The 14,225-nt window shown below is 40.4% G+C and overlaps 2 protein-coding genes across 3 annotated transcripts; both read right to left on the bottom strand.

Annotated features, from left to right (window-relative positions):
- Positions 1–836: 836 nt before the first annotated feature.
- LOC120049980 (extensin-like) lies at positions 837–4,150 on the bottom strand. Its single transcript, XM_038996534.1, has 3 exons — positions 3,778–4,150; positions 2,372–2,507; positions 837–1,962 (listed from the first exon to the last, which is right to left on the bottom strand). Exons 1-3 carry the CDS (start codon positions 4,047–4,049, stop codon positions 952–954), a joined length of 1,419 nt encoding a protein of 472 aa, XP_038852462.1. The 5' UTR covers positions 4,050–4,150; the 3' UTR covers positions 837–951.
- A 6,015-nt stretch (positions 4,151–10,165) lies between these two features.
- On the bottom strand, positions 10,166–13,654 carry pex26 (peroxisomal biogenesis factor 26). 2 transcript variants are annotated; one of them, XM_038996532.1, is made up of 5 exons: positions 13,249–13,654; positions 13,014–13,154; positions 12,515–12,843; positions 12,286–12,426; positions 10,166–12,024 (listed from the first exon to the last, which is right to left on the bottom strand). In XM_038996532.1, exons 1-5 carry the CDS (start codon positions 13,458–13,460, stop codon positions 11,852–11,854), a joined length of 996 nt encoding a protein of 331 aa, XP_038852460.1. In that variant the 5' UTR covers positions 13,461–13,654; the 3' UTR covers positions 10,166–11,851. The 2 variants fall into 2 exon arrangements, with proteins under 2 accessions (XP_038852460.1, XP_038852461.1); XM_038996533.1 differs by having other exon boundaries at positions 11,839–12,056.
- Between the last annotated feature and the right edge of the window lie 571 nt (positions 13,655–14,225).

Genomic DNA, 14,225 nt, shown 5'->3' with positions numbered 1-14,225 from the left:
GAGATATCCAGTATGTCAGTCACAAAACATAAGGACTTTGCACAATAAACACTTTATTCATTTCTATATTAGAAAGTTGATAAAGAAAGTTGATAGACATATTAGAAGCGCAAATGTTGTGAGTTAAAATCCAGCCAAGGCTGCGCTCTTCTGATATAGTCTAGGAAACACATGTAACTATCAAGATATCATGAAATTCTAACAAGCAAAGCTTTGGTGTGGTGCAGAGAGATAATGTTCCTGTCAAACAGTCTCAGTTTTCTCCTACCTCCAAGGGTTCAAATCCTGACCCATGTACGTACTGTATATCTTGTCAGTATGATACAGATGTAGGATCTTAATTTGACCAGTTTCTTCACAGCAGGAAAACAATCCTGAAGCAACAGGAAATGTGGATTATTATTACCTTTTGTCGGGGTTGACAACTTTTTTTGATTGGGCAAGTCTGACATTTTAAAGTGGAAATTACAAACTTTAGAAGCCCTTTTAAACCTCAACTACAAGTTTGCATTTGCTGCTGTGATCAAATTAAGATCCTATATAGCAAGTTGCACTTAAACAATGAGGCTAGTTTTATATGCATTTTCTACATATTATTGATAGATTAATCAATAAATAATTTCAGAAGGTCAAGGTAAAAAACAAAAACTACTGTAAATTGCGGGGACTGAGTGACTCTGTAGAAGCATGGACTGGATGAAGATGGATGCCAAGAGTGTGCAAAGCTGTCGTCAAGGCAAAGGGTGGCTACTTTGAAGATCTCAAATTATAAATATATTTTGATTTGCTTAACACTTTTTTGGTTAGTACATGATTCCATATGTGTTATTTCATAGTTGATGTCTTCACTATTATTCTACAATGTAGGAATCAGTAAAAAATAAAGAAAAACCCTGAAATTAGTAGGTGTCCCCAAACTTTTGACTGGTACTGTATGATTTCTGCAAAAATTCATCTTCGCCTGGCTGATGGAGGAGCTTTGGTTGTTTTTGGTTGATGTGGAGCTGGTTGAGAGGATTTTGATTGGTGTGTAGCTGGTGGATGCGGTTTAGAGGATTTTGATTGCTGTGGAGTTGGTGGAGGCGCTTTAGAGGATTTTGATTGCTGTGGAGTTGGTGGAGGCGCTTTAGAGGATTTTGATTGCTGTGGAGTTGGTGGAGGCGCTTTAGAGGATTTTGATTGCTGTGGAGTTGGTGGAGGCGCTTTAGAGGATTTTGATTGCTGTGGAGTTGGTGGAGGCGCTTTAGAGGATTTTGATTGCTGTGGAGTTGGTGGAGGCGCTTTAGAGGATTTTGATTGCTGTGGAGTTGGAGGCGCTTTAGAGGATTTTGATTGCTGTGGAGTTGGTGGAGGCGCTTTAGAGGATTTTGATTGGTGTGGAGCTGGCGAAGGTGGTTTAGTGGATTTTGATTGCTGTGGAGTTGGAGGCGCTTTAGAGGATTTTGATTGGTGTGGAGCTGGTGTAGGTGGTTTAGAGGGTTTTGATTGGTGTGAAGCTGATGAGGATGGCTTAGTATGGCTCTTGGGTTTGGTCTGGACAAAGGGACGTGATTTTAACTTGAAGTTGCAGAGCATTGAAGGGGTCACTTGTGAGTGTACTATGATTGGCTGCAAATGGATGTAGTGGGTCTCTCTTTGGACAACATTGGGGGCCGGGAAATATGTTTGTGGGGGAGGGGGTGGTGGAGGAGGATGACATACAGGTCTAGAGCCTTCCTCATACTGAATGGCCTGGATGTTGCGGTAGGTGTACAACATGGATGCCACCAGTTCATTAGGTACTCCCCTCTGCTGCAGGGTGTTGAGCGGGTGGGGCTCGTTGAAGTCGTGAGACCTGCCACAGTTCACGTCTGCAGCACAGGTTCCTCTGATGTAGCGCTCACAGACGTGGAGTCTTCTGCAGCTCTCCTTGTCAGGACAGTATCCGTACTCTCCACTACCTTTGTTGTATGTGAAGCAAACCTGGAGACAAACACAGACCACTCTAAGTAGGTGCACATCAAATGTATTAAAAATGGAAATTAAACTTCTTTACTCTGGATATCTACATGCTCAATTTAGAGGATATATAGTATTAGGTCATTATATTATGATGTAAATATGAACAAGACTCAAGAGAATGAAGTAAAGAAAACACTACTGTTTGCTGCCAGTTGGTTACCAACCCATCCCATGTCTAGCTAAAAAATATGTTTTGTCATGTATTTAAGATGCATTAATACATTCTCATATGAACCCATTTTACATACGAATGTTAATTTTTTTATTCCAAGTAAGAATAAAACATAATTTATCTTCTGAAAGTATGTTTCTGTGTGTGCTTTTAAATTGCTTCCAATAAGTTGCAAGGAGCCTGAAATTCCGAGCTTACTGGGGGTAAGAGAGTGTTGTCATTCTGCAGCAGTAACATACACAGCTCCCTCTTGTCCAATTTCTCCAGGTGATGCTCTCTCAGGACTCTGATGTTGTATTCTGACGTCAGCTCATGACAGAAGCGGCATCGTTGTCTGAAAATCAAAGTTTAGTTTATTAATTGGACCATTTAAAATAACAAGCACACATAAAACTTGAAAAAGCCATACATGCACATGAGCAAAATCAGAGGATAACACACAAAGTCTGGGACTTATTTCCATTGTGGTCCTTGAGACAAGATGGTTAGACAAGATCGAACACAGTTAAACACAGTATGGCAGTGAAATAATAAAACAAAAACAGAGAAGAACATCTATCTCTTCATTGCAGTTACATCATATGGGCACAGAAGACATCAAACATATTTTTATTTAAATGTTTAAAGCTGCCCAGAGAGGATGTTGTTTTTATGGGCAGAGGCAACTCATTCCATTCTGAGGCTCCAGTATACAAGAAAATACCTTTCCCTGCATTACTCCTGAACCTGTATAAGCACACATCAGCAACACCTGACCTGGTGCTGTGATTGTGTGCATCCCTAACACGAGGAAAGTAATCACTTAGATACCTGGGCGCAGACCATAAATACTGTAAACCAAACCTTGTCTAATCTGGAACACCCTATCCTCAACAGGCAGCCAGTTTAGTTCCTGAAAGCAGCCTCTGCCTATGTGAGTACGTGGACTCACCTTCAATACTACCCTGATCAGTTTATTCTGGGCTATCTGGAGCATCCCCTTCATAAAATGTAGATAAGCCCCGAAACCAGGAAGTACTAGCGTAGTCAAAATGGCATTGAACGAGGACAGTGGCTAGCAATTTCATGGAGTCCTTATCAAAAGAAAGCAATAGTTTCCTAATAGGCCTACTGCCCTTCTCTTTTTTTTAAACAGCATTTTGAGATTGATAATACTAACGGGAAAATGTTGGCGAAAGCATATAATATCAAATGAAAAAGGGAAATGGCTATTGAACAGCTGTGTTGCTTTATAACACGCCCCAGCTTTTATGGCCTTGTTTTAGCTAGAGTAAAATGCCACAATTTTGTTTGTCTTAATTACATTTCAGTAACGTTTTACAGTTTCTAAAATACATACTGAAACCTCTAAATCTTAATATTTAGAACCACATTATATAGAAAAAAAATCTACAAACAATATTAACCGGACTACTGCCACTACTACCAACTGTTCACAACTTGCCATTTAAGTTAGCCTACATGTTGCATAATACAAGACCATTTTTTATATAGAACATTTCAAAACAAGGCAATTAATACGTGACATCCCAGCAATATGATTAAAAAACTGCATATTAGGGAGTCTGACAAGGCCTATTGACCAAAGTAATAACAAGGTTTACCCCTCATTGAATCGACACGTTCCATAAAGGTAGAATATACACAGATGTAAATTGCTGCAGCCATTACATTCCTTGTCTCTGCATAACCTCATCTTCGTCTTGGCAAATATCAGTTCGTTTCCCTCAAAGACAGCACTGGTAAACATATCCTGATTCCCTAAAACACTCTCCAGGTCATCTTCTGGCGTGCTAAAGTTGGCACGCATTTCTTCCAGCTCAAAATACCCATTATGGGCACAGAGGATCTTATAGACCAGAGCTGTTGTATCCATTTCCGTCACGGTAGATCTTCTGCCTTGACGGTTCAAATCAGTGTTCCCAACAAATTTTCAGGGGAAGTTGCTAGAGGCAAGTCGATTTCTTGCTAAAAGTTGTTAAATGACGTTGTGATGTCATTGCCTGATGACGTCATTACGTAATAACTCACCTGCGTCATTACGTAGGATACACAATAACGTTACTCAAATTGACTGGCCATCTCGGCGAAAAATATGATTTGACATTTGGTAGTTTAGATTTGTTTGTTTATTATCATATATTTTTTATTTGTAAAAATAGTATAAACACAACACATTTTATATGATCACATATTTTTATTTTTAAACACAACACATTGAATTATTGAACAATTACACATTATTGAATAATTACATTTTATTTATTTTCTTTTTAACTAGTAAACCTACACATTCTTTAGCATTTCCTTAACACTGAACAAGGCCATGTGTCGCAAGGCTTCAAGGTTGTCTGGGAGCCTTGCTTGCAGCTCCTTGCTTAAAGCAACAATGTAGTTGATGCACTGTCTCCGAATGACCTTTTGTCTTCTGGCGCAAGACTGAGTTGGTACACCGTGCTCTCTAAAAGGTACCCAAGGTATGGTGATGGACTGAGATGTCCATCAATGGCATCCTTCAGGAAATACATTTTTGCCATAGGGTTGACTACTCTGCTGCAAATTGATGTTAAGAGGTGTACCAGATTGTTCAAAAGCTTGACAAGATCTGTTTGCTCTCCCTCAAATGACTTCACTGCAACTTGTACGTTGTGATCTGCAGGGGTTTCTGGCCACAATTAATGGTGGCATACACTGCTTTGTACGCCTCGCGCCGTTTTAGGGAATTCGAAAACCAGTTGTAGGTTTCCCTGATTAAGTACTCAACACTCCTAGGGATGGTTTCTTTGGATGCTGCACTGACAGCCAATTGTATAGAATAGCACACACAGCGGATGAGTACCCAATTGGGCAATGCACATTCTTCCTTTAAAATCTTGTGCACCCCGTTGTGCACCCCAGTCATCACGGACGCATGATCAGTGCCAATACCCTGAAGATTCTCTTTTTTAAGGTTACACTTCTCAAGAAACTCAACTACCGCCTTTACTATTGATCTGGCATCGCCCCCTCCAATTCAACCAGCCCGAGAAATGTGGACACAACAGTTCTTTTTTTAGCACTGAAATACTGAAACACCACACCCAGGTATTTCGAGCCCACTGATGTCAGTGGCTCGAAAGTGTAACCTTAAAAAAGAGAATCTTCAGAGTATTGGCACTGATCATGCGTCCGTGATGACTGGGGTGCACAATGGGGTGCACAAGATTTTAAAGGAAGAATGTGCATTGCCCAATTGGGTACTCATCCGCTGTGTGTGCTATTCTATACAATTGGCTGTCAGTGCAGCATCCAAAGAAACCATCCCTAGGAGTGTTGAGTACTTAATCAGGGAAACCTACAACTGGTTTTCGAATTCCCTAAAACGGCGCGAGGCGTACAAAGCAGTGTATGCCACCATTAATTGTGGCCAGAAACCCCTGCAGATCACAACGTACAAGTTGCAGTGAAGTCATTTGAGGGAGAGCAAACAGATCTTGTCAAGCTTTTGAACAATCTGGTACACCTCTTAACATCAATTTGCAGCAGAGTAGTCAACCCTATGGCAAAAATGTATTTCCTGAAGGATGCCATTGATGGACATCTCAGTCCATCACTCATCCAAAAGGAGACTGAACTTCTCATCCCCCACAAGTGGAGCAAGCCATATTAAACAACCTTATCTCAAAACCTGAATATGAATACCTTTGCTGCAAATGTGCCATACCTCCATGCCTGTACATTTTGCCTAAATTACACAAACCTAAAACACAAGGCAATTATTCAGGCAGACCAGTGGTTGCAGGAATAAGCTCAATGCTAGAGCCAGTATCAAACTTTGTAGACTATTTTATTAAATCTCATGTGTAAGCATTGCCATCATATGTGAAAGACTATAGACTTCATAAATAAGATCTCACCAATAACGGGATTAACAGAAGACTCGACATTAGATGTCGAGTCTATATACCAGCATTCCCCACACGGGTGGGCTGGCATATGATTTGTTTAACACTTTTTTGGTAAACTACATGATTCCATATCTGTTATTCCATAGTTTTGATATCTTCACTATTATTCTACAATGTAGAAAATAGTAAAAATAAAGAAACCCTTCAATTAGTAGGTGTGTCCAAACTTTTGACTGGTACTGTACTTATTGTACACTGTACAGCCTATGGATTGTGGCTCAATGAAATGGGGTATCAGTCTACTCAGTGACACCCACAGAACACAATTGCGATGAGATTATACAAATATTAGTGTGATAGCTCATATTGCGAGACTCTGAAACCACTGTGAAATGAGCCACATAACGCTTACCAGACATCCTACTATGCGCATTGGTGATTTACTACAGTCAAAGTCCCACAATAAGAGCTATGGCACTAATATTTGTGTAAACTCTTCACAGTTTAGTTCTGTGGGTGGCACTGAGTAGACCGATAACCAATTTCATTGATCCACAATCCATAGGCTGTACAGTGAAATAGAAGTATACCCCCAAATGCAACTCTGAAGTCTAATACATCCACAGTGCGATTTCAACAGATTGAATTTAGCATTCTCGAATGAAAATATGCTTTGACTGCACTATTTGTATCCATTTGCATCACTTTCAATCAGCGACTTTCCTTCTTGAAAGCGAACTGCAAAATGTCACTATTGTGGCTAATCCTTATTGTGGCTAGCTTCACATAGGTACCACATCTGACGACTTTAATCTAGACCTTACATGTAAACACTCCCTGAGCTCTGAAGGCAACAGATAGTGAACAAATTATAATTATTTTCTTTCCGTAGCAAACGGCACCTGGTGGCTGGTATGAGAAGAAACACCCTTCGTCGTCGTCCGTGCAAGAAACACAAAATCACCAATCGAGAGTTCCATCTCGCTAATTTATCCACAAATCTCACCTCATCTCTTCTCTTCTCTTCTCATACCGGCCACTAACATTAGGTGCCACTGGCACCCAAGAAAACGGTTTGAAAGTAATGTTTATTTTATTATTATTATTACACAAGGTTGGGTAGGTTACTTTCTAAATGCAATCCGTTACAGTTACTAGTTACCTGTCCAAAATTGTAATTAGTAACGTAACTTTTGAATTTCCCAAACTCCGTAATGTATGATTACATTGTTACTTTTAGATTACTTTCCACTTAAGAGGCAAAAATGTATGTTATCAATTGAACCACATCTATTGCAGGATAAATCAATGTTAAAGTTGACACAGTTGGCCATATATGGATGTTACATTTTACTTTATGGGTTAGTTATGTAGGCTTCTTCTAACCCATCGCTTTCTAATACATATAATATGATTAAATCATATCTTTACATTAAAAACCAAAGTCTATAGGTAATTCCAGTCATTCCAATAAATGTTATACCCCTTGGTCTTCAAGAATGGGACTTATGGAAATATGGAAGTATAGATTAGCCAAATTGTTTTACCTGAGCATAACCCTAAAACGAAGGACTTATTAGCCAGCCCTACTCTGTTGTTAATGATTTTGTTGCCATGGAGGACTGATTCGGCTCCATGATTTGAGTTGGGGGGGAAAAATGCTGCGCTCATGGAATGGCATGCTTTGAGCACTACTGAAAAGTGCTATTTACATGTGAAAAATGAATACCATATGCTGCATTTGCTAGAGGCCTATTGTTTAACTTTTTGTTGGTGACCCTTTGATATCTTGATAATATGCAGCTGTTTAAAGGGGAATTCCACAGACGAAACAATAACAAAACGGTTGCCCTGCCTCTGTTTTGGTAAAAAGCTGAGGAATGGGCCTATTTGTTATTTGGAGCGATTTAAAACAATCCACCATTTATTTTTAAGGCTAGGGGCAGCTAATGATCCTCTGTGGCCAAATCATGCTTTAGTATCCTATTTTGAATGATTTTTAAATTCTGTATAGACAGGAGTATGCTATATAATTTTGACAATTTTATTCAATTTACTTAGGGAAAGCTGCTTCCCATAGCCTTATGCCTTAAGTGCAGGAGCTGTCTTTTTCCAAGTCTGTCCATTAGACCAGTGGTTCCCAAACTGTTGGGCGAGGGGTCGGCAGGGGTGGCGTGGTGGCCCCCCCCCCCCACATTTTTTTATACTTTTGTCTTTATAAAATGATTCACTCATTCAATGAATCAGAGATCAAATGGATAAGGTTGGCTACTTCAAAGCAAGGTATCTAACTAAACATATTTATATATAAGGCTAAAATATTCATGTTTTGCGGGAGATCTACGCACTGCAAATTATTTGCCAATCAGGCTATTCTTAGAATATTTTTTACGTTGTTGCAATTACATGGCTACTGTTTAATAGAGGGAAATTCATTTTAATTTGAGAATCCCAGCTTTCCAATAGTGCAGATTTGTTTAGGCTCTACAGTGCTGGTGGAAAGGAACAACAAAACGTATGCATAGTTAGCTATAGTTAACTCGCGAGAACTGCTACAAGTTATGTTTTGAATTGTTGATCTAGTTAGTCTGTCTTATTATTTTATACACCTGCTGCTGAAATGTTGCGCTCTCTCTACTTGAGCAATGGCCCACTCGCACTGGCACACACACAGCACCACAGACATGCACTGAACGTCACTCTGATAATGACTGATATGTATACTAAACACAAATAGAAACACAACATGTAAAGTGTTGGTCCCATGTTTCATGAGCTGAAATAAAAGTTCACTGAAATTTTCCATACACACAAAAGCTTATTTCTCTCAGATTTTGTGCACAAATTTGCTTACATCCCTGTTAGTGAGCATTTCTCCTTTACCAATATTATCCATCCACCTGATTAAACAGCATGATCATTACACAGGTGCACCTTGTGCTGGGGACAATAAAAGGCTATTCTAAAATGTGCAGTTTTGTCACACAACACAATGTAACAGATGTCTCAAGTTTTGAGGGTGCGGGAATGCAGGAATGTCCAACAGAGCTGTTGCCAGAGAATGTAATGCTAATTTCTCGACCAAAGTCATTTTAGAGAATTTGACATTACGTCCAACCGGCCTCACAACCACAGACCACAAGTAACCAAACCATCCCAGGACCTCCACATCCGGCTTCTTCACCTGCGGGATTGTCTGAGATCAGCCACCTGGACAGATGATGAAACTGAGGTGTATTTCTGTCTGTAATAAAACCCTTTTGTGGGGAAAAACGAATTCTGATTGGCTGGGCCTGGCTCACAAGTGGGTGGGTTCCGGACAGCTCCGGCCCAAGACATGTACTGATAATACTGTATGTAGTAAAACCTTCAGGTTTCAAACAATAAAGTAGCAATATGTTTTCAAAATGCATACTTCCTCCAGCTCACTGCAAAGTGATGAAGCCTGCCTTCTGTGCAAATGGGAAGCATGCTTCAATTACCAGTTGAGAAATTCAAATATTTGCTATTTTTATCATGGCCAATTACATCCAATTGGTAGTTACAGTCTTCTCCCATTTCTGCAGCACCCCTACAGACTCGGAGAGGTGAAGGTCGAGAGCCATGCGTCCTCCGAAACACGACCCTGCCAAGCCGCACTGCTTCTTGACCCACTGCTTGCTTAACCCAGAAGCCAGCCGCACCAATACGTCTGAGGAAGCACAGTCCAGCTAGCAACTGAAGTCAGGTTGCAGGCGCCCGGTCCCGCCACAAAGAGTCGCTAGAGCACGATGGGACAAGGTAATCCCGGCCGGCCAAACCCTCCCCTAACCCAGACGACGCTGGGCCAATTGTGCACTGTCTCATGGGTCTCCCGGTCACGGCCGGCTGTGACACAGTCTGGGATCAAACCCGGGTCTGTAGTGACGCCTCAAGCACTGCGATGCAGTGCATTAAACCGCTGCGCCACTCGGGAGGCCAAAAAAACTATTAACACAGGATTGCATTTAGAATTGTTGCTCATTGATTGGGCTTATAAAAGAGCTGACTGACACATTTTCTGCTAAAAGGCCCTGTATCTGTATGCTGTGCATGTGATAAATAAGATACATAAGGAATATAATACACACATACCAATTTAATTCCACAAAATTATGCAAATTAAGACATAGACCAATAAGCATGACTGGTCAAATGTATTTCCATCAAATGGTATTTCCATCAATGAATAGGCTAAAAAGCATTATTTCGCAATGGGATTTTTTCCTTCTCCCGGACAATTGTCAGGTGGCAATTTGACTTAATCTGCAAAAAAAAAAATATATATATTAAAAAACAGCTATTACAGGCTAACTGGAAACCCTGTCTAGCAGTGGTGCTTGGAGAAGTGGGTATACTCTAATTTTGCCCCCCAAAATTCCAAAAAGGCTTGCCGGTGAAGGAAAAGGCACCCTGTGTGAAAAATGCTGTTCTCCTACAGTTTTTTTTGTTCTGTTTTACTATATTTTTTTCAGGTTTTCACTCAAAATCACACTTTTTAAATAGAAAAACAACTAAGTCCACAACAATGCTTAAAACACATCAGGAGACCATTTTTCTGGTCTGGGAAAAATATAAATATTTGGAGGGTGTAGTTGCCTTTTAATTGAATTGCTCACCTATCAAGTGACCATTTGTCTAGCCGTGTGTTTGTACTGTACAATGTAGACCTACATGGCAGAGTTTGCAAAACAAATGCCCTCCCGATTGATACAAATCATCATGATTTCATTCTGCCAGGTAACCCTTTACCAAGGTTTTTTTGGTGAAACCTATACAATTGTTCATTCAAACAGCGCTTGATGACTGAACTGTGCATTACAAATATTCAACCCAGACTTCGGACCAAACTTTTTCAATACCTGGTTCCATTGTTTCCTTAGTTCCTGGTAGATAAAAGTTGAAACCTCTTTCCTACAATACCAGCTACTGATGTCGTTCAATTCTGTGAGCTGCTCCAATGCGAAAACCAATTGAGCGTGGTTGCTGCCTGATATTCTGCAGAAATGAGCTATGTGTGTGCTGCGCATGTGAATATATTTCACATGCTTTGCGATTATGTAGGCTACTTTGTGCATGATGTCGCTATTGTACTACATAATTGATATGGCGTATAACTTGGATATGCATCAGTGGGGATTAAGAATTAATACGCAATGCCCACTGAAAAAAAGTGGGTATACCTACGTATAGCTCCCACTACTATCTAGTATACACTAGTTAGCACACACTACTAGCTAGTATACCTAGTACACACTAGCTAGCTAGTAAACCTAGTACACACTAGCTATCTAATACACACTAGCGCGCTAATACATGTGCCATCCTCTCTGGCAGCATTCAACCAGTCTGAGCCCGTATACCTCACAGCATCTGTGTCCTGAGAAGGTATCTGCTGGAGCCAGACCCTATTGAAAGATACTGGAGTAATTCATAATGAGAGAATTATCATTTTACCAATTAAAAATCTTTCACTGTCATGTAAAAGTTATAATATGTCTGACATGCATCTGATTACAATTAGCTTGCTTACAGCAGTTGATTTGGAAATTCATATCAACACAAAATGTGTCACCACACACACTATCTGACTCGCTCGCACACACACCTATATGGGAGCAACTGAATCTGCAACACCAGGGAAATTAATTCTGACTATTACTATCACATTCTGCCTTCACAGGTATCCATGCTGTTCACATTTAGCCTTCACAGGTATAAATGTTGTTGTTGCCAACAAAAGCCCCCCTAATTTCTCTCTTTATCTCAGTCACTAATTCATATTTACATGGTGAGGGTCAATGGTGAGCTCTTGTTTCTCAGTCAAATTTAAACCATAATGTCCCAGCACCAGGCTGTATGGTTTTACAGTTCTTAGCTCTGAGCTCTGGCTTGATAGTAAGGGGCAAACATTGCATCCCACATCTGCTTCAGCATCTGCAGCATCTGTGAGATCCAGGGGAAAGATGAGGGATGAGCTGTGGAGAAACCATATCCAAGAATCATCATAACATTTCTGCTCTTTGTGCTGATATCTAGTCTCTTATGTGTTTAAATACAGTAGGTAGGTTGGGTGCAATCAAAAGTTAGACAAAAGCTGTATGCTAAGTGCTAGACTAGTATTAACTAAAGCAACCACATTATTTGGATGTTGACAGTTTCTTTCAATGATTGAATAAGAGGCTTACAACGTTATTTATTTTGTACCTGGATCCATTCGGACAAAAAGCATGTAGAGAAGGACCGCAGCCAGAAAGACTCTCCGAAGACGGAATAACCCACCACTGGCTACTGATAGTCCTCTGTTCAAAAGCCTAAGCAAGGCCTCAAGTTTCTGAATCCCAGCACCTACAAAGCACAAACACACAGTCAGTCACACTGTCTGGCAGCATTAAATTCAATACAAATGGTTAATGCAATTGTAAGTGAGATGCACCTTGAGGTGTGTTAAGTCCAGCAACCACCACCACAGGACTGGGGTTGGGATTAGGGCTTGGAGGTTGTTCTTGGCTGAGGTTCTCTTTATTCTCCACGATATCCAGTGCTGTTTGTTTCTGGTCCTCTGTGAATGCAATACCTCCCACCTCACCAAAAACCAACTCCCGTGCCTCTGTCATATGACCTAAAGGCACTAGAATATGCAGTAAATAAAGCTCTGCTACAGTCCCAAATCCTACCAATCTCCCATTGGATGGGCAGCACAGCCAAACATTGCCTGCCTCCTGCATCATAGCTTGCTCACCCACTTTGGTGTAGAGGAGTATGCTACAAAAAAAGAAGAGGGACATGGAGAAAAACATGACTGCAGGGTGAATTGGGGTTATATATTTACATGCCAATTGAAAACATAAATCAATGTGCAGTGTCTGCAGTGTATAAAAATGTTATAATGGAAGAAATGAGCCTGAAAATTAACCATGTTACATTTTCCTCACCACATCTGCATTATTTTTGCAGATATTTTCTCAGGGCACTCATAATGCTGCAGAATCCATGCCAGTACACCAGGCCACTGATTGAGTTCAGCCAATGCTTGAATCCCCACAATGCAGAGTGCAGCCTTCAACTCCCCATACCTGAAAGTCAGATGGACAACGGTTTAGTCCAATAATGCAATGCAACAAGGACCATGTCATGAAAGCAGAGCAAATTCTAAATACTAATACCCACCTGCTGTCCTCTTGCTCCGTGTTTAAAAGGCTCACCAGACCTCTCTCACATGTGTCAAAAGCAGCTTGGAAATCCTTCTGAACCATTAACTGCTCGGCAGCTGAGTCCAACAGTCCATGTGTCAGTGCAAAATTTGAACTCAACGGGGGGCTTTGACGGACAGATCCGAAGCTGAGAGTGTGAGCCATTGAGGTGGACGAGTTGCTCATCATTGTACTGTAGGTAGCTAACGTTATGTCTATTTTAGTTGTTTGTGCCGATAAATTGTAAGACGAATCACCAACAGTCAACCAAACATTAGTAATGTTTTTAGCAATATGTTAAACGTGCCGTAAATTATGTGCTGGTGGTACCTGCCTTGTACAAATTTGTTTACATTCTGAGGCAATATACATGCTATTATTTGGCTTCCGCACTCACCACCAATCATATTCGGAGATTACTCATGAACACAAGGCAGCCAATCACTTGCGTTCTTATTTATACGTAACCCTCCAGGTGCGCTCGATTTAGCTTTAGCTCTCCCGGCGTGCCGGATGGGGTTCCAGTTGATCGTTTGGGACCTCTTTTGACATCCCCGCAAAATATGCTTGCAATTCAAAGAAAAATGAATGTGGCCAAGCAGATTTCTCTATGCGACATTAAAGTATTAATTAATTAAGAAATATAACCACAGAATATGATAATTGATTTGTGGGATATCTGGAACAACAGAGCATTTGCAAATACATTTGCATCACTGTTTTTGTAAGACAAGGACAGAAAGTGATGAAGTTGTAGAACTCAAAATAACTCTATGCCATGAGCTGACTATACTGTGCAAAATAAGTTTTGGGTGTTAAGGGACTTTCATTAACTCCATTTTCTGTTGAGAGACCGATTTAGATGGTTCTAAATATTAGACGTGATGTTTGATGTTGGACCTGCAGCAATTTTAAATACTTATTTTTCATAGCAGTAGGGATCTCTCCAAAACA

Source organism: Salvelinus namaycush, chromosome 6 (assembly GCF_016432855.1).
Source record: "Salvelinus namaycush isolate Seneca chromosome 6, SaNama_1.0, whole genome shotgun sequence".
Classification (NCBI taxonomy): Eukaryota; Metazoa; Chordata; class Actinopteri; order Salmoniformes; family Salmonidae; genus Salvelinus; species Salvelinus namaycush.
Note: the sequence above shows the minus strand (reverse complement) of the source record. Positions and strands in the feature narration are given on the sequence as shown.

Coding starts and splice junctions, on each gene's coding strand:
- LOC120049980 (XM_038996534.1), bottom strand. CDS start 4,049: ATGGATACAACAGCTCTGGTCTATAAGATCCTCTGTGCCCATAATGGG. Junction 2,508..3,777: donor ACGTGTCGATTCAATGAGGG/GTAAACCTTGTT, acceptor TTTGATTTTCAG/ACAACGATGCCGCTTCTGTC. Junction 1,963..2,371: donor ACAACACTCTCTTACCCCCA/GTAAGCTCGGAA, acceptor GTTTGTCTCCAG/GTTTGCTTCACATACAACAA.
- pex26 (XM_038996532.1), bottom strand. CDS start 13,460: ATGATGAGCAACTCGTCCACCTCAATGGCTCACACTCTCAGCTTCGGA. Junction 12,844..13,013: donor GCAAAAATAATGCAGATGTG/GTGAGGAAAATG, acceptor CTTTTTTTGTAG/CATACTCCTCTACACCAAAG. Junction 12,427..12,514: donor TGGACTTAACACACCTCAAG/GTGCATCTCACT, acceptor TGTGCTTTGTAG/GTGCTGGGATTCAGAAACTT.